The sequence below is a fragment of the Fringilla coelebs genome (genome assembly GCF_963513975.1).
Source record: "Fringilla coelebs genome assembly, chromosome: 24".
Taxonomy (NCBI): Eukaryota; Metazoa; Chordata; class Aves; order Passeriformes; family Fringillidae; genus Fringilla; species Fringilla coelebs.
The window spans coordinates 4,368,698-4,396,621 of NC_140050.1; the positions used below are offsets into that span (position 1 = coordinate 4,368,698).

General features: G+C 59.4%; 1 protein-coding gene across 4 annotated transcripts; it reads right to left on the minus strand.

The window, feature by feature from the left end:
* On the minus strand, nt 1-27,924 carry MAST3 (microtubule associated serine/threonine kinase 3). Of its 4 annotated transcripts, none has more exons than XM_084220884.1 (28): nt 27,861-27,924; nt 24,876-24,907; nt 15,322-15,410; nt 15,021-15,093; nt 14,819-14,839; nt 13,591-13,669; nt 12,286-12,443; nt 10,196-10,271; nt 9,104-9,313; nt 8,920-9,021; nt 8,285-8,417; nt 7,712-7,779; nt 7,289-7,374; nt 6,945-7,153; nt 6,530-6,668; nt 6,191-6,323; nt 5,933-6,098; nt 5,598-5,699; nt 5,204-5,326; nt 4,829-4,938; nt 4,540-4,685; nt 4,008-4,237; nt 3,697-3,897; nt 3,387-3,613; nt 3,171-3,293; nt 2,915-3,051; nt 2,558-2,739; nt 1-2,450 (listed from the first exon to the last, which is right to left on the minus strand). In XM_084220884.1, exons 1-28 carry the CDS (start codon nt 27,897-27,899, stop codon nt 1,435-1,437), a joined length of 4,410 nt encoding a protein of 1,469 aa, XP_084077010.1. In that variant the 5' UTR covers nt 27,900-27,924; the 3' UTR covers nt 1-1,434. The 4 variants fall into 4 exon arrangements, with proteins under 4 accessions (XP_084077010.1, XP_084077009.1, XP_084077008.1 ...); XM_084220883.1 differs by having other exon boundaries at nt 2,558-2,742; XM_084220882.1 differs by lacking the exons at nt 24,876-24,907; nt 27,861-27,924 and adding an exon at nt 21,238-21,352.

A 27,924-nucleotide genomic window follows, 5' to 3' on the forward strand; every position in this document is an offset into this window, starting at 1 on the left:
CAGTCCCCTTGGCTTTTAAGACATTTCCCATTTAAAAAACCCTCTTCCCACCCTATCCACGCCACCAGTGTGCAGCCAAGCCCCCCCATGCCACCGTGCCAGTGGGCAGGGGGTGCCTGGTGTCTCCCCAAAACCCCGCTGCCTTTCCAAGACCTTCATACAGAGAGTGGAGGGAGAAGCAAAGGAAACACGGAGCAGCTCTGGTTGCTCGTTTTTGGGAGGGGTTAACAGCACCAGTTGAACGGGAGAAGCGGGATACGGAGCCTGGCACAAACCACACGTGCACAAAAGAATCCAACACACAGCCCAAAAATCCACCGGGGGTGCGGTGACACCTGATGGCAGCGGGGTTGGCAAACCAGGGATGTCCCCCTGTCACCACCACGGCACCAAACCACGGCAGGGAGGGGAAGCCAGAACATGCATCAACAAATGGAAACGTTTATAGCCCAGAAAACGGTAGAAATGGGGGAGAAATGCTGGGTTGAGCTGTTGTTTGTTGGGTAAAGAGCAACGAGGGGGGAAAGAAAGGGGTGAAATTCTCAAATTACAAGTGAAGCAGCACCGGTGCTCACTGGGTTGGGGTGATTTTAAAAAAAAAGGTAAATTGGGATTTTGTAGGTATCTGTGCACTGACCAACCAACACCACAGGATTTTGTGGGATTTTTGAAAGAGCAAAAACTGACCCTAAAATTCCCATTAATATTCCCATCCTGGTAATGTCTCAGTTTTCTGCACCTGGAAGGGCCAATGGAGCCAGGTGGCTATAAATCTCCAAATAAAATAATTAAACCCTTTTTCTATCTCCTATAAGCTTATAAAATAATCCATATGCTCATCATCTGATGATCCATATGCAAAGAATATCCCCCCCTTGCATCCCAGCCTGGAGCACCAGCATTTCGGGGATGTTGCTGTGGATTTGGGGTTTTGTTTTAATTTTAAATATTAGAGTTATGAGGTTCTTAGAAGATCTGGGGTGTTTCCAGCTAGAATTGAAGTTTAAAAGTAGGGAAAAGCGAGTGGGTTAGAAAACAGTGGGCTGGGAGCTGGGAGACGCACGGGAAAGGCTGGGACTCCCAGAGCTGGGTTGGCCCCTGCGACAGTCCTGCACTGCCCGTTTAGCTTATAAAAAGTAATAAATTAATTAAGGAATATTTGCATCGAGTCCTTTCTGTACACAGAGGTTGGGGCCCAGCTGGGGAAACGCCGCTGCCGGAAAAGCTCCTGCGTCTCTATAAAAATATGAGCATCTTTCAGGGAGTACAAAAAGCCTTCCAGGGGGGCGAAGTGCCGGGGCACAGCCGGCCCGGCCAGGGTCCAGAGTGGCTCCGGGGACATTTTTCTCATGGATTTGCCGCACAGAACGGGGTGCTGGGGAGGCACTGGGATGCTGCAGGGAGCCTGAACCATCCCTGGTGCCGGCGTGGGGCTCAGACGTGCTTGGCCCCGCTCCACACGCCCCGGGGAGCTGGGAGATGAGCGCCTGTTGGCTCCTGGCCCTGTGCTGGCTCCTGCCAGTGGCCGGGTGACCCCTGCCCGCAGTTCCGCTGCTGCTGGGAGCCACGGTCCCGGTGCTCACACCCATCCCACCACGGCAAGGAGATGCTGCTGGTTGGCTGCTCCGTGCTGCTGATGGGGTAGGAGCCCTGGCATTCCCACTCGGCCACCGCCGGCTCCTGCTCGTCGCTCTCCGAGCCCTGCACCGCGATCTGCGGCACCGTGCCGGGCTTCGGCTTCGGCGGCGGCTCCGCGCCGCCCTGGGCGGCCGTGCCCTGCCCTTCCTCGCTCTTGCCACCGTCTTCGCTTCCCGCCGCCGTCTCCTGCTCGTCAAAACTCACTTCTTGAACCGCCTCTTGCTTCTTGAAGGAGTCCCTGCGCTCCGACAGGTTCAGGCGCCGCATCACCACCATCTCCTGGTCCCGGTCGTGGCGCTCTGCCAGCCGGGAGCTGCCGGGGTGGTACCCGTGCTCCCCGGGGTAGGGCAGCGCGTCCCCCTCCGCGATGGCCTCCCCATCCAGCGTGGACATCTCCAGCCCCAGCTTGCGGCCGCCGGCGGTTTTCTTCTCGGCCAGGATGGTGACGATCTTCTCGGCCGACTGGACGCGCTTGAGGAGGGGGGAGCGGGGGCAGTCGGCGCTGCGGGGCCGGGAGCTCTGCCGGACGATGGTGGGGGGGGACAGGGTCTTGCCCTGGAAGGAATGGGGGGTTTTGGGGTACCCGGGGAGCGGAGATGGGGAGCGCTGGGGGGAAGGCGGGCGCTGGGCCGAGGAAGGGGTGCAGGCCAGGGGCGAGGGGGGGATGCTGCTGGTGGATTTGCGACGTCCCACTTTGTAGCGTGGCCCACCCAGTTTGGGGGCCAGCCCGTGCAGGGAGCTGGGGCGCACGTGGCCGGCGGGTGACGTTGGGGTGCTGGAGGAGGGAGAGGTGCTCTGAGGGGACACAGCATCTGCCGTACAAAGAGAAAAGGTCACTGTAGGGGTGGAGGGACGCGGCCTCCCCGAGGGACACGCAGCATCCTGCCCTGCCCCGAGCCAATATCCCCCCTTGGGGTACCTGAGGGCAGGTCGGGAGCGGGGCTGCGGCACGGCGTGGTGGGACCCGGGGACAGGCTGTGCGTGGGGGACTCCGGGAGGCTCTCGCTGGAGGACAGCGAGTGATGGAGACCGGAGGAGAAGCTGCGGCTGGTGTGCAGGACCGACGACTGCTTGGAGATCTTCTTGAAAAGGGATTTTCTCCTGCTGTGGGGACAGGAATAACTTTGGCTTCTCCTTAAAGCTGCTAGTCTCAAGTCTGCTGACCTTGTGGCAGCAGGACCAGACCCCACTGGACATCCCGATATGGCAGATCCAGAGCATTCCTCCAGCACCCCACACACTGGGACAAATGCCATTTTATCTCAGTTTTACCTACCTGTCTTGGCCATCCCTTTTCCTGCTCTTTTTACTCCTCCGTGCCATCCTTGTCTTGGAGCTGTTTTTCCTTGCAGGACCGATTTTAATGGAGGTGTTTTCCAGGGCAGTGGTCCGCAGGGCCACTTTATTCCCACTCTGATGGATGGAAAACAAATCTTTGCAGCGCCAGATCTGAGCCAGCTCCTGCTTCAGCTGCCAGCAAAGGCAATGATGAATTGATGTCCTGGGACAGCAGAGTGGCTCTGGTCACCCACCTTCAGCAGCAGCTCCACAACATCCCGATGGACCAAACCCAGCACGGACTCTCCGTTCACGTGTGTGATGAGATCTCCTGCCCTCAGCCCGGCCTCCTGCGCAGGGCTCCCCTCCTCCACGCTCTGCAACCCAAACAGAGTGGTTTTATTTGGATGCCAGCTCCCTCCTGGGGTTTTCCCACTGGGAAAGGCACCTCTAGACCCCAAGGCACGTACCCAGACCATGTGGTGGACGGTGTAGACGTCGCTGTCGCCCATGTAGACGCGGATGGCTCGCAGGGTGAAGCCGTACTTCTTCCCCGAGCTGTGGATGATGATGGGTGGCCGCAGGCTGGCAATGGCCAGAGAGGAGTCTCGGCTCGGGGAGGAGTCCCGGGAAGAGGGGTTGGACGAGAGGGAGTGAGGGGAGATGGGGCTCATCAGGGCACTGCCACCGAAGTCATCTGCAAGCAGAAGGAGCCACCTCAGTCCGGCAAAACCACATGACAGTGGCCATCCAGCAGGGTAAATGACACAGCACACAGACCTGAGGTGATGATGAGGGACAGGGCTGAGACGGAGGCAGATTTGGGCACACGGCTGCCCAGGGAGGCTCTCTGCCTCTCCGGCACATCCTTCTGGGTGCTCAGCCGACGGCCCCCGCTCGGCTCCAGGCTCCGGGGAGTCGAGTTCTTGGTGCCGGTGCTGTTGCTCCGCAGGCGGATGCGGTTCAGACTGACCAGATCGGCTGCACAGAGGGGACGAGGGAGAGTTTGGGGATGTGGAGAAGCCACCCCATGCCATGCAGGACCCTGGTTGTCCCCAGAGATCCCCACACTGTGCCCGCAGCCTACGCACCGGATAACGCCGACTGCTTCACCGCGCTGCCAGTCCCCGCGTCCGAGTCTCCCACCACAAACTTGGGTCTCTCTGGCTTGGATGCCACACAAGGGCTCTCATCCTCCGAGGAGAAGGCAAACTTGGGCATGGTGTCCAGGCTGAGGGTGCTGGGCAGCGCCGTGGGGCTGCGGCTCCGCTCGTGCCGGGAGGTGTACGGCGTGGAGCTGCCAGACGTCCAGGAGCGGAGGCTGCGTGGGAAGAGCAGGAGGGCTCAGGACAACCCAAGGTGGGCAAGGCAGATGGCACTGAGCCACTGCAGCATCCCCAGGACACATCCCCCTGACCCCTCAGAAATAACACAAACCCTTCAGTGCCATCACAAACCCGTGGTGTCAGCACAAACCCTTGGTCCCAGCGCAAACCCTCAGTGTTGGTACAAACCCTTGGTCCCAACATAGACCCACAGTGCTGGCACAAACCCTTGGTGCTGGCACAAGCCCTGGGCACTGGCAGGAGCCCACACCAGCAGTGCAGCCCCCTGCCCACGCACCGGGGCTCGGTGCCCGCTGGCCGGCTCCTGTCCTCATCTCCCGAGTGCCGGTCCCACCGCTCCTCTTTGTCATCGCAGTGACTCCGGTCAGAGGAGGAGAGGCTCAGGGTGGAGTTGACCGCCAGGAATTCTGAGCTGCTGTACACCTGAGAAGGAGAGGAGCCATCAGCAAGGAGCAGAAATTTGGGGGTTTGGGTGCTGTGGTGTCAGCCAGGACAGCGATGCTCAGCACAGCCACGCTGTTTGTGGTGCCAAAGCATTTTGGATGCTGCAGGAGGGGCTGGAGCACCTTGCTGAAGCGGTGGGAGCAGGAGGAGAACTGCCCGATCTCCACCGATGATTCCTCGTCGTTGGTTTCCTCATCCTCCGAGTCCAGGTGACGATACCTCTCGGAGCGAGCTGAAAGCAAGAGCCAGAGGGGAAGGGATGTCACCCTGCCTGCAGCAGGGCCCCAAAGGGTGACAGCCCAGCCCCAGATCCCAAGGGAGTTTTGGGGGAAACAGGCAAGAGTGAGCAGTCTGGAAAAGAGGATTGTATCTATTTTGTGACTTGGGTTCTAAAGCGACCAGCTGCACCCAGGAGATTTTCACCTCCGTGGGAGCATCCAAAGTGCAGCTGGGATAATGGACTGGCAGAGGTGGAAGAGGGATGGATTTGGCCTCACTGTCAAAGTAGCTGGTGTCATCCTCCGACTCCAGCTGGGGGATGAACTCAGCCTTCTGCCGCAGCAGCCCGTTCCAGTCCAGATGGAGGAAGAAGGAATGGTGCTTCACCTCATGTGCACCTCCTGCCAGGCAGAGAAACCCATGTCAGAGGCATGGGGCAGGATCCAGGGTTCTCCCACTCCCACCCCAAACAGAACAGTGTCTCCTCCACACAGAGCAAACAGCTTAAAAAAGATAGACAGGAGCCTGTGCAGTTTTCCTGGGGGGAACCCTGAGCAGGAGACCTCCTCTGAGCCCCCTCAGCACAGTAGGACATGCTTTGGACTCAAAGCCACACAAATTTGATGGGAATCAAGGTGCCAGGTCAGCCCCTGAGGGGGCTGCTGTGCCTACCAGTGCCCAGGCGCTCGAGGGGACACTGCCTCAGCAACCGTGTGATCAGGTCCTGGGCATCTGCAGGGAGAGCCTCGTCCCCTTCTGGCCACATAATTTCATCTGCAAGGAAAAAGGAAAAGGGGTTTGGGGTGGCTGAAAGGGTTTGGACACTTCTGGGCAACAGGAAAGTCACTTGGGAGCTGCAGCAGGGGAAGGGCCCTCCCAAAATGGGAAGTCAAAGTTTGAGGAGCCTCCTCACTGTTCAGTGAGGGTGGCAGGAAGGAGTGGAGCTTCCCACGTGTTAAAGGATGAGCCTTGGCTGCTGGGAGCACAAACTTGTCCCTGGCACTCACCACTGATGACCTGCCCGAAGAGCTCCTCAGGGGTGTCTCCGAAGAAGGGGACACAGCCCACCAGGAACTCGTAGAGGATGATGCCCATGGCCCACCAGTCCACGGGCTTCCCATAGCCCTGGATGAGGATGACTTCGGGGGCAATGTACTCCGGAGTGCCACACACCTGTGTGGGAAGCAGGGGCTGACACCTCTGCAGTGACCTTTGCAACAAATCCCGAGGTTATCTGGGACCCCAGGGACGGCAGGACCTCATACCTGCTTGTCCATGAACTCCCGCGTGTCCTTCTCCATGTGCCCTTCGTAGAGGTTCGTGGTCATGTTCATCAGGCCAATCTTTGACAGACCAAAGTCTGTCAGCTTTATGTGGCCCATGGAGGTGATGAGCAAGCTGCAGGAGAAGACAGACACCCCACAATGCTGCTGTTTGCTTCTGGGGAGACCTGAGATGGACCAGCCGCACCCCAGGGCCTCTGGTCCAGATGCAACAGCACAGAACCAGTCTCTGGGGAACAAAACCCATTCTGCCCTTCCTTCTTGGCTTTCCCTTCCCCATTCAAAGCCCCACCCTTGCTCAGACCTGACCCACACGCTCACTTGTCAGGTTTGAGGTCCCGGTGGACGATGCCGTAGTTGTGGAGATACTCCAGGGCAAGAACAGTCTCAGCAAAGTACATCTTGGCCATGTCCACGGGCAGCGGGCCCATGTTCTTCAGCAACGTGGCACAGTCCCCCCCTGTGGGAACACAGGGGGCAGCGAGGTCAGCAGGACCAGCAGGCTCCCAGCCAGCCCCACTGAGCAGCTGATCCCCAGGCACGAGGCACAAACGCTCCCCTAGGTGACCACGGTCACCACCTTCATCATGGAGATCAGGATCACAAAATCTCCTTCTGCTTCCCTCTGCTCCCTGGAGCAAAGCAGGGCAGGAGATGTCCAGGTGGTGTCCTTGATGCTCAGGCTTTGATATCCTCCCCTCCTCCCTGCACCATCCAGCCCCAAGCCACCTCTCACCTTCCACGTACTCCATGACCATGCAGAGGTGTCGCTTGGTCTCGAAGGAGCAGAACATGCTGACCACGAAGGGGTTCTCAGCAAAGGTGAGGATGTCCCTCTCCACAAACACCTGCTGGATCTGGTTCCTCAGGATAAGGTTCTGCTTGTTGATTTTCTTCAGGGCGAAGCGCTGCCGCGTCTCCCTGTGCCTTACCAGGTACACGGCCCTGGAGGAACGGCTGGACCTCAACACAAGTCCTCCAGCCACCAGCACTGACCACCCCACACAGTGGGGCATGGACAAAGAAGGGCTTTGGAGTCATTTATGGATGGAGACAACTGCTAGGAACTCCCCAACTCACCCGTAAGCCCCGTTGCTGATCAGCTTGATGGTCTCAAAGTCCCCCTCGCAGGGCTTCCTCCGTGGGACAGGGATTGAAGGCTGGCTCTGAGGAACACACGGGTTTTTAATGAAGCAGGAATTCACCCAGCACCATCATGTACTACCTCCAAAAGCTTCTTTCTGCCAGAGCCCTCTCCAGTCACACACCCCAAAGCAGAAGCCTGAGATGCTCAGCAGATCAAGAGCCCACTCTGAGCTCTGTCCACTCAAGAAGCCAAATGAAGGACTGTGAGATCTTCCCCTTGAGTACATGAATCACCCCTGGGGACAATCCAAAATGAACAGCTCCCAGCCTAGGACAGCTGCAAGGAGCTCTGGTGAGGGGTGAGGCAGGAGGAAGCTGGAGGCAGCAGGTGGGACATGCAGGTGGGACCATGCTCACCTCACAGGTGTCATCGTTCTCCGGTGTGATGGTGTTCCCGCTGTCAAAGTGGTCCAGCTGCCCCATTTCTGCAGATGATAGGGATGGTTCTCACTTTTCCTCATCCTCAACACCCACCAAAATCACCCCTTACTCAACCACTCTCCCCCCAAACTCAGAGACCCCGTGGGGATTTGGCCACATGCTTTGCTGGAGCTATCGTATGGAGAAATTCAGGTCATGACGTTAAGAGGTTCAACACGAGGTTAAACATTTATATAATTCTTTTTTTTTTTGATAGTCATTCCTGCATTCTCCAGGGATTATGATTCCCCCCCCAGGGCCACGGATTAAGTGTTTTTGAGCTTAATCTGCTTTGCTGAACGTGTTGGAGGCAATAATAAGGGACGTGGGGCTGGCCAGAAGGACTTGGCCATCATCCTGGTCCTGCTGTGACCTCCCTGCCATGACACCAGCTCAGCCCTGCAGGACTCCCTGACACTTCCCAGTGCTCAGTTGTGATCACCAGTGGCCAAACTGGGAGTCCACATCCTGCTGCAGACCTCAGAGCCCCCAGCTCAAGTGGTTCCCTACCCTCCAGTGGGTCCTTGACGAGCCCCAGTTGGCTGATGATGTATCGGGGAATATCAGTCTTTATTCCCTGTCCAACTTTGGCGTGTCCTTCTGCAGCTTCCAGAAGATGGTAAAACTCCTCTGGGTCGAACTCCTGGATGGGGAAAACCAAGCACAGTTGAGGAGAGAGATTTTGCTAAGTTAAACTTTTCCTCTAAGCCTTGCAGGTGACACCTGTAACTGGGGACAGGCCCTGGATGCATCGTTCCCTCGTCATTCCCCTGGTCAAGGGTGATGAAAAAAAAAAAAAGCAGCTCTGTGAGTTGGCCTTGGAAGGAAAACTAAGGTTCACCAGGAACCACAGCACAAGGTCATTGCTTTAGAAATTCAGCAAATCAACCAAAAAAAACCCAAAAAACCAAAAAACTGAAAACCACAGAGTCACAGAATGGTTTGGGCAGGAAGGGAACTTAAAGATCATCTCACTCCAACCCCCTGCCATGAGCAGGGACACCTTCCACCATCCCAGGTTGCTCCAAGCCCTGTCCAACCCAGCCTTGGACACTTCCAGGGATCCAGGGGCATCCTGAAGGTTTTGCCTCCTCTCTGGGCTAGCACAGACCATGAAAGACAAGAGAGGAGCTTCCATGTCTTACCAGGCACTCCAGAAGTCGGGCAGGCCGGGAGATGATGATCAGCAGCTTCCTCACCAGCTGATCAATGAACTTCACTTCCTCGCTCTCAGAACGCTCCTGAGCCTGTTGGGAATGGAGACAGAAGCCAGGTGTCTCTTGGTGGCCTCACAAGGTGGCACCAGGCAGGGAACAGCCCCGTACTCACATCTCGGAGCATCTTCTCCAGTTTCTCCTGCAGCTCCATGAAGTAGCGGGAGGTGATGAGAGCTCCCTGGGACTTGGCCAGGCAGTCTCGGGCCAGCTCGATGATCTGGTGGTGGATGAAGCCCAGCACCCCATCAGCCAGGGGCAGGGTGCTGCTGGGGGAGAAGTTTGTGATGGTGTCCTGCAGGCGCTCCTCCATCTGGGCTGTGGCCTGCAAGGCAGAGGGGATGGTGATGGCCAGGAACACACGGGTTTGGCAAGCCAGGATCTCACCCTGTCACCTCCTGCACTGGGTCTTATCAGTCAGGATCTCATCCTACCACCTCCTGTACTGGATTTTATCAGTCAGGATCTCATCCTACCACCTCCTGCCATTGATTTGACCAGCCAGGATCTCATCCTACATCCTGGACTGTGTTTGGCCAGCCAAGATCTCACCCTACCGCCTCCTGTACTGGATTTTATCAGTCAGGATCTCACCCTACCACCTCCTGCCATTGATTTGACCAGCCAGGATCTCATCCTATGCCCTGGATTGTGTTTGACCAGCCAGGATCTCATCCTACCACCTCCTGTACTGCATTTTACCAGTCAGGATCTCATCCTACCACCTCCTGACGTTGATTTGACCATAGAGGATCTCATCCTACCTCCTGCACTGGGTTTGGCAAGCCAGGATCTCACCCACCACCTCTTGCACTGGATTTTATCAGTCAGGATCTAACCCTACCACCTCCTGCATTTGATTTGACCATTCAGGATCTCATCCTACCTCCTGCACTGGGTTTGGCCATCCAGAATCTCATCCCACCACCTCCTACAGCTCAGATATCCACGTACACATCAAGGCCCCACCTGGGACCCAGCTTCCAACAGACTGCAAAAGCTCCACCAAAGTCTCCAGAGACCTCTCTGCCTGCTTGTGTGACGGGGCACTTGTGTGGATAACAAACCCCAGCTTTGTCGTGCCTCCAGTGTCCCCAACACCCCCCATGACCAACCCATGCATTCCAACCTCCCACAGGGAGCAGAAGGTGCTGCCAGGATGCCATGGAGGCACCAACACGCTCATCCCCCATGCCCTGGCTGTTACCTTGGGGAACCTCTCCTTGTAGACATGGTTCATCATCACCACCTCATTGTCAAACGTTCCGCTCGTGCGTCCGGGGCTGCAGAGGGAGGAGAAGGGCGGCGTTACGGGGGTCCAGCCCCCACATCTGGCAAATAGTCACCAGCCCTGGAGAGCAGTTTGGGCCCTCCTCCTAACTCCTGGTTCCAAGAGGAGCCACCAGCCTTGGGCCAGCACTCCCAGACACTGCAGGTCCCCGGGATGTGGTCTAGGGAAGCTTAACTCAAGCCCCCAAAAACAAGTCGCTTGAACTGAACTCTCACAGAACTGAGAGGTTCTGGATGTTCCATCATCCCCTCAGCTTTGATGAACAAGCTCATCTTTCTCTTCCTCTGGATCCCACAATTTCTTGCCATCGTTGCCATTTTTGCAGCTCACCAGCAAACAAAAAACCCAACTAAACCTCGTGGTGGACACAGCAACCTTCATTAAACAGGGTTTTCCTCCTTCCCTCACCCAACACTGCCCCTCCCAGGGCTCTGCCTGGTGATCCCGTTATGCAAAGCGAGTCACAGGAGCAGCCAGCAACTCATTAACCACTATAAAATAATAAACGTGATTATAACCAGCTCCAGCCCTGCCCCAGCCTGTGCTGTGCCAACTGCAGAACTGGCATCTCCTGGGTGAAAATCTCACCACCTACAAACACCAGTCAGATAATTAATCTGATTTTCATGAAATTTCAGCTGGCAATACGCAGGGCTGTGGCTCTGCCTCTGGTAGCAAAGAGGGTCGGGAGATTTTTCAGAGAGAAAAGAAGATTTAACCAAAACATCCCCTGCAAAAAGCACAAGCCTCTGGTGCTGGGCAGTGTGGGGGGCTCACTGCACAGGGTGTGGTGTTGGAGCAGCAAGGTGGAGCTCAGCAGGTACATCTGAGGGTCAGCTCACAACACAATGTGAGCCACTGGCTCAATGCCTTCTCCAAATTTTCCTCTCTCCAGCCAAAAATGCCCATTCACAAGGTCTCCACTCCCTGGGTAAATTACAAGGTCTTTATAGAATACCAGGGTGTACTTTTAATCCTGACTGGAAAGTACCTAATACAAAAGAGACTAATTTCTCCTTAAAAGTCCTCAAGGAGATTCCCTCTAGAAATTGGAAATATTTGACTCCAGCCAAATTTTGGCCCAAGAGCATTTCCTACTTTCCTAAGGAAACAGAGATTAAACCAAAAATACCCAGGGAACAAAAAAAGACACCAGGATATAGTTAAACTATCTAGAACAACTGTATGATATTGGCATCCTGTATAGACATGAATCTAAACATGTAATTTCATACAAAGGTTACAGCAGGACCAGGACACCCCAGGAGCAGCTGGTGACAGGGCAGAGGGTGCCCTGGATGTGCCAGCATTTGTTTTAGGTTGGAAATGGGGTGTGTGTTCTGTTCCCATCTGTCAGAGCTGGGGCAGTTCTCTCTGTTCATGGGGCAGTTTTCTTTATCTCTCCCACAGCCCATCCTCCCTCCAGGAGATCTCCTCTGCCCATGGCCACTGAGTGTCCCTGCAGGGCTGATCAAATTCCATCATCCCATGGGGAGATGCTGTGCCCAGGGCAGGAGCCAAGCATTCCTACCTGGATACAATCTGCCCTGGAACAGCACAGCAGTCTTTGCCCCCTGCATTCCCAGAGGAGCAGCTTTCTCCTGCCCTGCATTCCCAGAGGGAGAGCAGGCCCATCTCCAGCAGCCCTGCAGCTGCAGAGGAAAACTCCCCCCTTGTGCAGGATCTTGCTGCAGCAGAACCACAGCTGGCACTGCAGGAGGGCTGAGCCCCCATGGGATGGGGCTGTGCCCCCACCCTGACACACAGGGGGACAGGGACTGCTCTGACTCTGGCAGTGGTTTGTTTTGTTTGTACTATTGTATTTGTATTCTTAATTTTCCTCATAAAGAGCTGTTATTCCTATTCCCCGATCTTTGCCTGAGAGCCCCTTAATTTCAAAATTATAGCAATTCAGAGGGACAGGGTTTACATTTTCCATTTCAGGGGAGGCTCCTGCCTTCCTTAAGCAGACACCTGTTTTCCCAAACCTGGGACCTGCCTCCCACCTGAGGCTGCGGGATCGTGGGCGCAGGCAGGGCGAGTGCCGGCCCTCCTCGTCCGTGACGCTCTCCGTACTGCGGAAATGCTTAGAAAGGAAATGCAGCTCGTCGGGGGTGGGCTGGTACGGCAGCTGGTGCAGGCGCTCCTGGGAGGATGAAGATGACTGGGGAGAGAGAGAGAGAGGGATGAAGGAGATCAGTGATGGGCTGTGAGGGAAATATCCTCTTAGGAGGCTGGAAGCACTGACAGGCAGCACGGGGTGGGCTCAGGAGTGTGAAATGTGGACAGGAGCAGGCTGGGGAGGTCTGCACTGCTCACTGCCAGCCCAAAATCCCCCCTTCTCCCACTCAAAGCTCCACTGAGCCCCATCCTTTGTAACTCCAGCATCCCAGGCAGCTCAGTCCTGTCACACCCAGGGATGCTCTGATGCCCAGGGATGCTCCAATGCCCAAGGATGCTCTGATGTCCTGAGATGCTGTAACTCCTAGGGAAGCCCTGATGCCCAGGGATGCTGTAACACCAGGGATGCTCTGATGCCCAGGGATGCTGTAACTCCCAGGGATGCTCTGATGTCCTGAGATGCTGTAACTCCCAGGGAAGCCCTAATGCCCAGGGATGCTGTAACACCAGGGATGCTTTAATGCCCAGGGATGCTGTAACCCCAGGAACACTGTAACCCTAGGACACAGTAGCTCCCAAGGATGTTCTAATGCCAAGGGATGCTGTAACCCCCGGGGATGCTGTAACCCTAGGACACAGTAACTCCCAGGATACTCTGTTGCCCAGGGATGCTGTAACTCCCAGGAACACTGTAACCCTAGGACACAGTAACTCCCAGAGATGCTGTAACTCCCAGGGATGCTTTAATGCCCAGGGATGCTGTAACTCCCAGGAACACTGTAACCCTAGGACACAGTAACTCCCAGAGATGCTGTAACTCCCAGGGATGCTCTCCTGCCCAGGGATGCTCTCCTGCCCAGGGATGCTGTAGCTCCCAGCATGCTCTCCTGTCCAGGGATGCTGTAACCCCAGGAACACTGTAACCCTAGGACACAGTAACCCCAGGACATGCTGTAACCCCAGGGATGAAGTTAACCCAGAGATGCTCTAATGGGACACTGTAACCCCCAGGAGTGCTGCAAGCCCACAGCCAAGCCTCATGACTTTTTTAAAAGCTCATTTAGGAAGCAGGATGCAGCTAAAGCACATGGTCCTTTAGAGCCCAGCACCATGGAGCTTGGGAGGCATTTCACCAAAAATCAGAGGGTTTAGGACCCTTTCATCTGCTACCATGAGAAAGCAAGTGTTACCGAGACCGTGGAGCTGGGGGTGTTGGTCCCATAGCCAGAGGAGGGTAACGAAGCCAGTGACCACCTTCTGCCATCAGCCCTGCCAGGGCAAACACAACAATCACACACAGGGCAAAAACCCAGCACCTAAATGCAAATCAACAGCATCAGAGCCAAAAGCTGGGGAGCAGGACACAGGTGTGGCTTGAGGAATAAAGCCCTGAAATCTCTTTTCAGAATGGACTGAAATGGGGTGAAATAAGGGGTTTGCAGGTGAGGGGGGCTGTTGCAGGAACAGAGGAAGGCAGCAGGGTCACTGCAAAGGGACAGAGCTGGGGCTCCATTGAATCCATTCCACACAGGGCAAAAAAAAAAAAAAAAGGCCTGCAAGAGTCCGATTTTTAATTAGAGCAAAATTCAGCCTGCTGGGAGTTTTCTTGGTGAGAAACTGGGATTCCCAAAGACTCATCCTGAGACAGCAGGCGCCGGGGAGCAGAGCCTGGCCATAAACAGGAAGGGCACTGCTCATACACAGGCGAGTGCTTCCTCCTGGAGAGGTTTCCAAGGGATGGGGACACGTCCAGGTCAAGACAAGGCCCTTCACCTCCCACTGCCATTTCCCTGGTGGGGTCAAGGACAGCAGGAGCTGGCAGGGAGCCACATCCAGCTCCAGCATTTGCGAACTCCTGACCCCAGAGCCTGGCTGTTCCCTCTGTTACAAGCGTGCAAACCAGCAGAGCCTCGGGCTTGTTTCCACACGACAATCGATGGGTTAAAATCAGCCACCCGCCCTCCATGGGTGCAATTAATTAATTAGTTAAACAGGGTGTGGGCTGGGGAGGGGATGCAGCAGGATCTGCCTCTGTGGGGACCTGGATGAGAGATCCCTGGACATCTTCTGAAAATCTAGCAGGAATCTGAGATGGGGCTGAATACCCAGCCAGGGGTGGTGTGATGGGAACAGAGATATTTCTGCTCCCAGAGCTGCAGGGAGCTCAGTCCTGGTCCAAAATTTCCCCCACAGGGATGCAAATAAAGGATCACAGAGTCCCAGGTGGGCTTGTATTGGAAAGGACCTCAAAGACCCACTCCCTCTCCCTGCCATGTGCAGAGACACCTTCCACTTGACCAGATTGCTCCAAGTCCTGTCCAGCTTGGCCTTGAACACTTAGAAAAGAAGGTCCCTGATGATGTGGAGCTGACACCTCCCCAAAATGCAGCCCATTCCCATCCCATCCCTGGTACTTGCCTGTCAGTCCGAGGAGCATGGCTGGGGTGGCAGGAGGAACCAGTCATGGCAGAGGAAACACCACCAGGCCAGAAAGCAGGCAGAAGAAAAGCAAAAATAAAAGCAAAACAAGTCACTTGAGATTAACAGAACAGTTCCCTGGAGGGGGAATGGTCTTTACAAGTGAATATTTACTGCTCTGGGACTGGGGCTGGGAGCTCACCTGCGAGCAAAGGGGAAGTTGATGGAGGTGCTGGCAGAGAAGTTCCGTGGGCTGTCCAAGGGACTGCTCCCAGCTGCAGGGAGAAAGGGGGAAAACTCATCCCAAAACCCACCCCAGCACAATGTCCAGAGTGCTTCAGGCTGCTCCTTCAGGGGAAAGTGTTTAAGGCACTTCCCAACATATTTCCCCCTGGAGAAGGCACCTGGAGCAGTCCAGGTGCTAACAAGGTGCTGAAGCCTTGGGTATAAACATTTGGGTGATTTGAGGAGATGCTGAAGCATCCTCTGGGATAATCCCTTACCTGTTGGCACAGAGAGAGGGGAGAGAGGCCGTGAGAGGGTCGGAGAGGGGGTGCCCACCACTAAACTCTTCCTGTTGCTGCTTCGGCAACTGGGGAAGAAAGAGAGGAATTGATTTAGGGAATCCATGACAGCCAGAGCTGGATGGGCTCAGGCACATGAATATCTGCTTGCACATGAATTCCTGTGCCAGGGAACACGGCTGCTGTCACCCCACTGATTACAGATCTCCTGGCCCAGGGAAGATCCATGCCCAGGCCCAGTGCTGCTGGAGATGGCCAGACAGGGCTATTTTTAACAAAGAACTGTCCCAACAAGGTCCCACTTCTGGTTTTGGCTCGCTGGGGAAGGCAGAGGCAGGAGGCCCCTTAGGCAACAGCCCCAGGCAGGAATAGAAAAAGGGATGTAAAAGGAGGAAGCAGTGGAAACGCCAAGCAGCCACAACCCGACCTGCTCCAGTGCATGGAAAAGGCTCCCATTTCCTATAAATCCCCCTGCCCTACAGCAGAGAGGACAGTCCCAGCCCCCTGAGACTGCAATGTCACCAGGAATTTGTGGGGTTTTGCCCCAGCTGGGCTGTGCTGTGTCTGGCAGCAGGAGGGAGCCACAAGCACCAGGTGAAAAGCAGCACCAGCACCCCAAAACTCCCCAAAAATCCCATCCTGGTACCACAGCCCAGCATCCCACAGAGCATCTCTGGGTCTTCACATCCCCATCTCCATTCCCACCCTCCCATCCTCGTGGGAATTTTGGTTTTCCTTTCCTTTCAGCCCTGAGCCCAAGGCTGCCTTGCAAGACTGGCTCAGCCTCAAAAATTCCCACTGCTGCCCCCCTCTCCTGTCAAACCCCAGTCCCACATTTCAACCCCGTTTAAAGCACTATGGGCTCATCTAAGTTCTCCTTCACTCTGCCAAGAGGAAACTGCAAATATCCACGGCACAGAGCAGAGGCTCAAGCACGAGGAGGAGCCTCCCCTTCCCCCATTTCCGCTTCCTCAGGCTGCAGACTCCTCAAAGACACCGAGTTTCCTCACTGAGCTGGGAACAGGAACTCACACAGATGCTGCTAATTAAAGGACAGCTTTTAACATCACCCCACGGCCACAAACAGCCACAGCACCCAGGGGGTGAGCTGGAAGAGAAGGGATTCTCCACGGATCCCAAAAACAGAAGGGAAGGGCAGATGTGACATCCAGGGTGTAAAGGACAGTGACTCACAACAGGTACCTCCAGGTGGGTGTGCAAGACACTGATGGACAGGCAAGGTGTGGTCAGAGCTGCACACACATGGTCAGAGCTCTACGCAGATAGACAGAACTCCACATGCATGGACAGAGCTCCAGACAGATGGACAGAGCTACAAACAGATGGACAGAACTCCACACAGATGGACAGAGCTCCAGACACATGGACAGAGCTCCACATGCATGGACAGAGCTCCAGACACATGGACAAAGCTCCACACAGATGGACAGAGCTCCAGGCACATGGACAGAGCTCCAGACACATGGACAGAGCTCCAGGCACAGGGACAGAGCTCCAGGCACATGGACAGAGCTCCAGACACATGGACAGAGCTCCAAATGCATGGACAGAGCTCCAGACACAGGGACAGAGATCCCTACACAGGGACAGAGCTCCACACCTGACATCCAGCACCCCTCACCTCCCTCTGGCATCTCTCCCCTGCAGGGCTCCTCTGCTCTGGTTTTAGTGGAGCTAAAACCAGAAGCCCCAACTCTTTTGAAGGTCTTGGCCAGCAGGGAAACTGCTTGGGGCCCCCCAAACCCCTCCTCTGCAGCCAGGATGAGGGGTCTCTGGGTGTCCCCCGGGACACACATCCTGTGACTGCTCTGAGCTCACCTGGAGCTGCAGTGATCCAGGAGGGCTCAGAGGTTCCCCCTCAGCACCTGGGCAGAGCTGAGATGCTGGGGGGAGACAGAAACCTTCCCCTCCCCAAGCACTTGCCCCAATCACAGAATGCCAGAATGGTTGGGGTTGGGAGGGAACTTCCAGATCACATCATCCTGCCATGGGCAGGGATGTCTGCCACCATCCCAGGTTATTCCAAGCCCTGTCCAGTCTGGCCTTGGGCACTGCCAGGGATCCAGGGGCACCAAAAGCTGCTCTGGGCACCCTGTGCCAGGGCCTGCCCACCCTGCCAGGGAACAATTCCTGCCCAACATCCCATCTAACCCTACTCTCTTTCCTGCCCCCAGTGTTTGATTCTCTCACATAAACACAGGCTTGAAGCCCAAGCAGAGCTGCAAACTCTCAGCCAGAACCCACAGCCTCGGCCCCATGTGCCGGATGGGAAACTGAGGCAGGGTGAGCAGCCCTGCCCCGGCACCGCAGCGCCACAGGAAGAGGTTTAGGAGCCAGGAGGGCTCCAAGAGCTGCCAGCTCTGACACTGCTCCCCTGCCAGCCCTGCCACAGGGCCACCTCTGTGTCCTGCAGAGGGGACAGCCAGGGGAGCGAGGGGCTCACCTCTCCTGCCTCGCTTTCATGTTGGAAGTGAAAACAAACCTTTAGTGAAGCAAGTTCCAGTAAGGGTGACACAGAGCGAGGCCGGCGTTTCCTGTTTCCGCGCACTCCACCCTCGCTCCCACAACCATCTTGCGCCACTGTCCCCCCCTGCGCCTGACACATCATCTCCAGCTGCTTCCCATCCTTCCCGCACGGCAGCCTCGGGCTACAAACCAGCCCCGGGGCACAGACAACAGCCGAGCCCCGGTAGCAGGCGCCGGGGATGCCGCCCGCTCTGCCTCCATCACCTCCCTGCACGTTTGGTACCAAAAATGGAGTGGAAAATCGCTGTCAGCATCTCTCGGGCTGAGGCTGCCTTGGCCGTGGCGCTGCTGCTGCTGCCATCCAGAACTTGTTTCAAGGGATATGGAAAGTGTGTGACAGCCTGTGTGACAGCCTGTGTGACCCCAGAGCCTGGAGCAAAATCGTGTGTCAGCCGTCGGGAGGAGGAACCGGCAGGGCAGCAGCACCCGGCCTCGACACGGGATGTGCAGGGGCTGAGATGGAGCAGAACCTGGCAGCTCCACTGAACCCCAGAACACCCTGAAGTTGGAAGGGATCCACAAGGATCATCGAGTCCAACTCCTGGCCCTGCACAGACACCACGCTGGGCCTGAGAGCGCTGCCCAAGCCCTCCTTGAGCTCGGGCTGGTACCTGAGCAGCTCCCGGGGAGCCTCCCGGGATGCGCTGCACGCTCAGCTGGCAAAGGCTCTGCCAGGAGCTGGGCCAGCAGGGATGGGTGGCTCGGGGCCAGGGCTCTGGAACACCGAGGGCCAAGCAGGGAAGTGCACAAAGGGGCTGCAGTTCCCACTGATCTCCCGTGGGATCTGTCCCTAAAAGTTGCCAGGACACCCGAGCGCCACGGGGCAGATGCCAGCGCGGCGCCGGGCACTGCGGGCAGGTGAATCCGAGGCAGAAAAGAACCGGTTTGGGACAAAGTGGGTGCGGGGTGGAGGGAGCAGGGCGGGGTTGGACGGTGATAAGGGAGCAGGCACAATCTCAAAGGGCAGAGCAGGCAGCTCCGCTCCTGCTGCGTGACTGAGAGCACGTGTCTGTGCTCCCAGCTCCCTTCCCTGCTGGCTCCATATCCCCCAACAGGTCCAGTGCGCCTGGAGATTTGGGGAAGTGCCATGGATCACCACGTCCTGGAAAAAAAATTGCTTTCCAGTGGGATAAATTCATGTTTAACTTTGAAACCCACTGAACCAAGCAGCTGCATCCCAAGTTTCTTCATGACATTTGTCCTCCATGACTTGTGACAGCGCTGAACTCAGCTCCCTCCAGGGATGGGGCTGGGACAGGGCTGGAATGGGGCTGGGATGAGAACCAGGGTCTGGACAGTGAAATGCAACACTCTGCCTGGCACAGACCCCACCACACCCTCATCCCACCCCAGCCTAAAGCACTGTGGGTATGCCTATGAACCCACCCTGGAGCACCAAGCAACACATCAGGCACCTCCCAAGAGCAAAATCCTAAATCCTCAAAGGGAATCACAGAGTAACAAGTTGGGTATAGACTTATTTATTTCTTTGCACTGCAAAAAAAGCCTCAAGAACCTGCCCAGCACCCTGGGGTGCGTCCCTGCTCCGCGGGTTCCCGGTGGTGGGGAGGAAATTGTACCTGTTAGGTTTGCTGGGCTGTGTTCCTGTGCTGTTTGAGGTGAGAACAGCCATCCATGGAGAAGGAGAACCCTGTCAGCATCGAGCCACCGCCTCCTCTGCCCTGCACCGGCCATCTCCACATCCCCCACAGGAAATTAGGATCCCTCCAACCTCTTAATCCCACTAAATAACATCATATGCTTTCTGTTAAATAGGCCAGAGCAGTCCTCACTGTGGATTCTAGGAATACCAATGAAAGAAGAGCAAATCCTCTGCCCTTCATGAGAATTACAGCCTCATCATGCTCAGCTGGAGACAGATGACTGCCTAGATCATCTTTCCAATTACACATCTCCCCCTGAGCCCCCCCCAGCTTGGCCACCCCAGATTGGAAAACCCCATCCAATGTCTTTTCTTAATTACTAAAGGCCCTCTTTGCCCATCCTCGTGCGCTGGGAGCAGGAATTCCCACAGCCCAGGTGAGCCTTCCCAGGCTGGGATGGGATGGATACCTTTGCTAAGCAACCGTGTTGCTTTGTGCCAGCTCACACTGACACCGAGAGACAGCAACAATGGGAACCTCTCAGCTCTGCCTCCGCACCCATTAAACACCTCAGTCACACAAAGCCTTGGCAGGTTTGATGCCTGGGCCAGCTACAGCCCCCCAAACCTGCTGGAGGGAGGTCCCAGCCTCCACCACCCACACCTGGGGGGCTCTGCAGGTGCTCTGCAGCTCCTGTCCCCCTCTTTGGGGACGTGTCTCTCCAGCCTGCCTGGGTCAGGCCTGGCCTTGCAGCTGGAGAGCTGGGGCAGCCCCACTGCACCCCATTTATGCACCCCCCAGCCCTGCTAACAAAGGGGGTGGCAGTTCTGGCCCCTTCCCACCCCTCCAGGCACCCTGGGGACGCTCACCCTGGCTCGGGCCATGTGCCACATGGGATCCATCCCACCAGTAGTGTCCCCTCTTAGCACAAGGGGTCACAAGGGTACGGCCTCCCTCTAACACCCCTGCCAAACCCACACACACCAAGGATGGGTACAGAGCACCCCAAAACATCCCCTAATGCCCTGGAACCTCAAACCCCACATCCCCTGTGGCACTGGGGTCCCAACCAACCCACCCAATGCTGCACAGCCCACCCCACAGAGGGGGATCTGGAGGGGGTTGCCTCACTGCTCATCCCCCCCCAAAAAAATGCAGCTGTTGTGCACAGCCCCTCCAAACCCCCCAGTGCTGAGACCCCCCCCAAAAACCGCACACCCTCGTGTACAGCCCCCCCATATCACACAGTCTGGTGCCCACCTCCCCATGCATTGCTGCCCCTCCCAAACCAAGCATCCCACGATGCACACAGACCCCCTAAACCACACACCCCATTGTGCTCCCAGGTGCTAAAACACCACCCCAAACCCCACACGTGGCCCCCTCCCCACCATACACTCTGCTCCATCCCCCAAAAACACACACCCAGAGAGCCCCCGCCGTGCAAGGACCCCCAAACCCACACACCACGTGTGCAAAGACACATCCCCGCATCCCCCCCGCTCGGTCACGCACACGGCTGCCCACCCCCCATGCACGGTGGCGTGTCCTGTCCCCCCCCAAACCACGGACCCGATCCCCGCCTCTGAACCCCCCCAAACCACGGACCCGATCCCCCCCTCTGAACCCCCCCAAACCACGGACCCGATCCCCCCCTCTGAACCCCCCCAAACCACGGACCCCGGCGCCGCTCCCACCCCGAGTCCCTGCCGCCGGTGCCCCCCGGTGCCGGTTCGGCCGGTACCTCTTGGAGCGCTGGAGGAGGGCGCCGGCCGCCCGCTGGCCCCGGTAACCGGGCGGGGCGGCTCCCCAGCAGCTCGGGTCCGACATCGCGGCCCCGCCGCGGCCCGGCCGCGTCCTCCGGCACCCAGCGGCTCCCCCGGCACCGAGCGGCGCCCCCGGGACCGTGCGGGGCCGCGGCGGGGCCCGGAGCGGGGCCGGGAGCGGGGCCGGGCTCCCGCCGCCTCCCGCCGCCGCCGCCGCCTCCCGCTGCCGCCCGCCCCTTCCCGCCCGGCGGCGACGGGGTTACCATGGAAACGGGCAGCGCCCCGAAACGGGGTCGGGGTTTCCATGGAGATGGGGGGATCACCCCCCAAAAGGACAGGAAGTGGGGGTGGGGGGTTACCACGGAAAGGAGGCAGCGGCACAAAAACGGGGTCGGGGTTACGGTAGGGATGGGGCATCACCCCAAAATAAGGTCAGGGTTGGCCTAGAGGTGGGGTGGCACCCCAGAAGGAGATCGGGATTGCCATAGAGGCAGGGCAGCACCCCAAAATGGGGTCAGGATTAGCCCAGAGATGGGACAGCACCTCAAAATGGGCTTCAGGTTACCACAGAGACAGGGCAGCCCCCCAAAATGGGGTCAGGATTACCATGGAGATTCAACAACTGCTACTGATGCCTTTGAAGGGCACAAACATCAGCCCCTAAGTCAGTGGGGGCTTCCTGGGGGCCCCCTGCCAGCCATGGGATGTGCCCTCTGAGGGCACCCACAGAGTGCTGGCAGCACCCTGCAACCTCCTGCCCACATTCAGCCAGGGAGATCCCAGCTCCGAGCCAGTGACACCCACCCTGTGTCACCCTGGGCACACCAAGGCCACCAGAACCTCCCGAGCTGTGTGGGGTGGCACTGCCACACTCACCAGGCCAGCGCCACAGCCAGAAATCCTGATGCTGCTGGGTTGGGCAGGAGGTCAGCACCCTTCCCCTTAGGTCCTGCCCAGCAGCCATGAGACGCCAGCACACAGTGCCTGTCCTTGTCCCCATCCTCATCCCCCTCCTTGTCACCATCAGCACCCCAAAAACTCTCTCCTCAAGGCCTCGGCTGAGCACTCACAAGGCCACGCTGGTTTTCCCACACATGGGGCAAGGGGTGGCCAGGCAGGGCACAGGCAGAGAGTGCCAGCAGGCTGGGCACAGGCAGGGGACAGGCAGGGGACAGGCAGGGCACAGGCAGGGGACAGCAGGGCACAGGCAGGGCACACCAGGGCACAGGCAGGGGACAGACAAGGGACAGGCAGGGCACAGGGCACACCAGGACACACCAGGGCACAGGTAGCCCCGGGCTCCTGCCCTCCTGCCCACAAATGGCTCTGCTGTTGCTGAGCAGCGGCAGAGTCGCCGCCGGATCCCGCTCTGCCGCCACCAGCTGCTCCTCCCGGCAGACAGACAGACGGACGGACGGACGGACGGAGGCACCGGTGGCGGGCAGGCGCAGCTCTGTGCCGCGGGTGCCGCGGGGCACAGGGCGGGCTGTGACCGGCGGTGCCAGCACAGCTGGTGCACCTTGTCCCCGGGGCAGAGCACAGCGGGCACAGGGCCCGGCCACCGCCTCCACTGGCACGGCACCACAAGGGGCTTGGGGCAGTTTGGGGAAGGGTAGAGGGGAGAGTAGAGGGGGGATCCCACCCCCGGAGCAGCTCCTCCTCACCTTCAACACGTGGCAGAGCAGAAATGGTGACAAAGGAGGCGCCATCCCCAGTCCCACCCTGCTGCCATTACAGCGCCCTGGTCCGTTCTCGCAGTCCCCCTTCACAACAGGCGTGCTCAGAGCCTGAGCTTGAGCTGCTGTCACCACATCCCCACCGGGGCTCCCCAAAATGGGCCAGTCAGCAGCAGAACAAAGCCATGAGCACAGCCAGGCTGCTTTTGGGGTGCGCAGGGGTTGGCACAGACTCCAGCCACATCACTCCATGAGTCCCATCCAAGACAGTCGTGCCCTTTTGAGGTGTCCCAGGACATCCCTGGCGGAGGGAACCCACCTTTCTGTCCCCATCTCCACCTCTCCCCCCTCATTCCCTGGAGCAGGCGACCACGGTTCCCAGGGAGGGTTTGGGGGGGTCTTACCTCCAGGGGTGCAGGGTTAGTAAGGGGCTGCAGGGGCTGCAGGGGCTGCAGGGGCTCAGCAGCGTCGGGCTCTGGCTGCTCGGAGACAAGCTGCAAGGCAAGACGTGCCGGCGCGGTGTCAGCCGCTGATGGATGGCGCTGGTGGCCCCTCGGTGGCACCGTGCCCTGGGGCTGGAGGGGGCCGGGAGCCCAGAGAGGAGGGGACAGGGGCTGGGGAGGGTGGGGGTCAGGCAAGGAAAGTGAGGCAGGGCTGGAGGGGGAGCGCAGAGGACAGCAGGGACACTGCAGGGTCTGAGGCTGCGAAATACAGCGGGTGGTCCGGCGCTGCCGCGGGGCTGTCACCGGCAGGGTCCGGGGCTGTGACTGCAGGAGGAAGGACCGGGACCTGCGGCCCGAGGATGGGGATGCCGCGGGATAGGAGTGGAGCGGGATGGGGCACGTGTCGGGACAGGGAAGCAGCGGGACGGGGATGGCCCAGGGTCCTGCCGCCCTCCCCGGCGCCGGTGCCGGTACCGGCGCGCCCCGCCCCGGCTCCCACTCACTCCAAGGTCAGCGAGGGGATCTTCAGCCTGTCCCGACGCGACTTCATGCCGCCGCCGCCGCCGCCGCCCCGCTCCCGCTCCCGCTCCGCTCCCGCCGCACCGGCTGCCCCCGCGCTGGGCGGCTCCCGCGGGCGGGCGGCACCGGCGGCCCCGACGGGGCTCCCTGCTCGGCCCGCCGGGCCCGGGCCCGCCCCCGCGGCACGGCACGGCACGGCACGGCACGGCACGGCAGCCCCCGGCCCCCCGCGCACCCGACCCGGCCGGCCCGATGCAGCGGCGGCCCCGATCCGGAGCGCTCCCGGGATGTGTCGCTGCTGAGGCACCGCAACGCCAGCACAGCCCCGGTACAGCCCCGGTACAGCCCCGGTGCATCCCTAACCGTGCCGGTATGGCTGCAGTGCATCCCTAACACCGCCCCAGTGTTCCTGCCGTGCATCCCCAGCACAGCCCCAGCACAAACACCCAGTGCAGCTCTGCAGCAGCCCCCTACCACACCCCAGTGTACCCCAGTACACCCCAGGACCGCTCAGAACGCCCCAACACGCCCCAGTACACCCCAGAATACCCCAGTACACTCCAGTACACTCCAGTACTACTTAGAACACCCCAACACATCCCCGTGTACCCCAGTACTGCTTAGAACACCCCAGCACACCCCAGTACACCCCAGTACACTCCAATAATGCTTAGAACCCCAACACACCTACAGCAGAGCACAAACACCCCAGTACATCCCAGTACACCCCAGTACATCCCAGTATACCCCAGTGCACCCCAGGAGATGCACAGTCAGGTCCCTCCAGTGCCAGAGAACATGATGATGACACTCCAGATTTGGGGACAACAAGCCCTGGTGCCATTCAGCAGCCATCCCTGCCTGGTGCCATAACAGCCATCCCTGCAGCCATCCCCCAGCACGGCAGTGCTGTGTCCCCAGGTGTGACCCTCCCAGTGACACCCACCCCTGCCCCACGTGGCCCAGCTGGGGACTTACGCTCTTCCTCGGCGCGGCAGGCTCAGCTCCTTCTGCAACAAGAGAAGCGCGAGATGGGGTCAGAGCGGGGCCCTGGGAGTCGGGGGTGCCACCTGCCACCCCTGCCAGCCCCACCCACACACCTGGCAGCACCCCACTGCCACGCACTGTCACCGCAGGGTCAATCCCCACTCAGCGCCCAGGGTGAGGGTGACAAATCACCCCAGGCCGGCACAAGAGGACATCTTCCAGTGTCCCCAGGGCTGCTGGTCCCATGGCCAGGCCCAGGAGCGATGGCACGAGGGTGGTGCAGTGGGAGCAGCACCCATGTGCCCAGCTGGAGCATGGCCCCAGGATGGTGGCTTCACCCTGTCCCCCACCTTGTCCCCCCCAGCCCAGGAGTGGGAAGCAGCCAGCAGCCCTTAGGTTATTTATTTTTCCAGCCTCTGGGAATATTTCTTGTGAGAACTGTTTGCTCACAGGTGGTGCAAAGGGCCAAAGGGCAGCTGGGGACAGGAACCCATGGCAGTGCCATCCTCCTGGTGTGCTGGGCACCATCCGGCTCCAGCACTGCCCCGCTCCCCACCCGTGTGCCACCTGTCACCCCACAGAGCGTCACAGATTCTGCCAGCACACTGTGAGTGGCACAAGGTGGACAGGCTGATGTGTGCCCTGGCACACCGTGGGATGCAGGGACGTGTGGCAGCTGCAGGTGCTGGTTAATGCCCCATCACTGCCCTGATCCTGTGCCCACTGGTCCCGTACCCCTGAGCAGTCAGGACCCATTTTTGGCACAGGGCTCCCTGTGGGCTGGAGCTGCTGCCACCCATGTGGGGGCCCCCAGCAGCATCCACCCATCCCCCAAACCCCGGGGTAGCCATGCCCAAACTGCTGCCCACGCCACGCAGCCCCTGTGGAAATCCCGGGATTGGGGCGCGCTGCAACGCAGTGATGCAGCAGCATTGCCATGGCAACGGGTGACATCATGCCTGGGTGCACAGGGACTCGGCAGCCCCGGGGCCCACGGGTGCATGTCTGCCCTGGGGTGGCTGGGACATGTCTGTGGGTGCAGGGACAGGGGACAGGGACTGGGTGTGGGTGTCCCTGTGCACCTAGCACAGGCTGACCCCAGGCCCAGGCAGGGTGAGGGGATTTGGGGTTCTTACATGGAGCAGGAGCCCCCAGCGCCCTCAGCCAGCCCTGCTGTCACCCAGCCCGATCCCCAGCCACCCCTGGAGCTGTGCCACTGGCCACCAGCCCCTGTGCAGGGCAGGGGGCAGAGGGGGGGTCACACTGGGGGTTTCACTGCTCAGCTGTGTGCAGATGGAACAGTGGGACAGAGGACTGTCCCCCGTGCTCACCCACACCCATCTCTGGGTGTCGGTGCTCAGAGAAGCCAATACCCTTCACTGCCAGGGGCTCTGCAGCCACTCTGTGTCCCCAGGGACACCCAGAGCATCCTCTGGTGGCCCTGAGGACCCCTATGGGGGAAGTGTCACAGAGCCAGCACCCACAGGGTGCCTGACACACCAGCACCGTCCAGCACTGTGTCTGTCCCCTCAGCAGGTCCCACTGGGAGCCAGGATTAACCATCAGCTGATCCCTGTGAGGACAGCATTAGGGACAGCACCGAGGATGGCATCAGGGATGGCAGCAGGGATGGCATCAGGGACAGCATCAGGGATGGCGCTGGGGCAGCATCAGGGACAGCATTGCTGCTCAGCCCTTTGGGATTATTAATCCCTGGAGGGAGCCCCTTCCCACCCCTCCTGCCAGGGGCATTTGGGCACTCAGCCGGGTCCCACGGCTCTGCCCTTCCCGGCACTGCCAGGAACGACACCCAGAGCCCCGAGCCCCGGAGCCCACGGCCCACGGCTCTGTCCATCGCACCCGCGGGGAGGCAGCTCCCGCACGGGGCTCTCCCCCGGGCTGAGCGTGCAGCGGAGCGCAGCTGCCCCCGGAGCTGCCAGCTCGGATGAAAGCAGCGCCATGCCATCCTCCAACCGCGCCGACAGCTCCGCCCGGGCCCCCCGGATACTGCAGATGGGGATGGAGGCGTCAGGTCACCCGGAAAATCCGGCTCAGCACTCAGCTCTGCCAGCCGGGGGGTCCCCGGTGATCGCCCCTCCGAGCGTGGCAGCGAGCGCCGGGGTTCCTGCGGGAGCGGCTGCAGGATGGGCAGGAGAGTGGCTGTCCCTAAGGGAGCAGGAACGCCAGGCAAGAGAGGGGCTCAGAGAGGGGCTGGCACAGCGGTTCGGCACGAACCGGCATCGGGAGCCGGGCTGGAGGGACCACGGTGCTCCCACGGGAGCCCCCACAGGGTTGGGTACCCCCCGCCAACATCCCATGGCATGGCTGGGGCTGGGGCTCAGAGCCTGCCAGGCTCCCGGGTGGGTGCCCGGCTCCTGTCCCACCTGTGCCACGCTGCTCACACGCAGCACCCACCTGTCACCCACAGCCCCCACCTCTCACACCCCCACGCGAGCCCCCCACTCCCGCACGCAGCACCCCCTCCTCTCACACTCCCGCAGAGCACCCGACTCCCACCGGCAGCACCCACCTCTTGCACACGCAGAGCACCCCCCTCTCACCCGCAGCACCCACCTCTTGCACACGCAGCACCCGCTTCACACGCACCCGGAGCACCCACTGCTTCCCTCCAGCACCCACCCTCTGCACACCCACCCCCGGAGCACCCACCTCCCAACTTACGGCACCCACCCCTCGCAGAGCCGCATCCGGAGCACCCACCTCTCACCCCCAACACCCACCTCCCACCCGGAGCACCCACCCCTCACTGACAGCACCCACCTCCCGCCCGGAGCACCCACCCCTCACCCACAGCACCCCCCTCTCACCCACAGCGCCCGCCCCCCGCGCCCCCGCAGCGCCCACCCCTCGCAGCCCCGCGCCCCCAGCCCAGGCTCACCGGGAGCGCGCTCCCCGCGCTCCCTCCCGCCCCCGCCCCGCCGGCCTGCGGTGCCGGTGCCGGTGCCCGGTGCTCACCTGGAGGCCCCGGCGCCGCAGGATGCTGGGCTCGTCCATCCCGCCGCGCCGCCGCCGCCGCCTC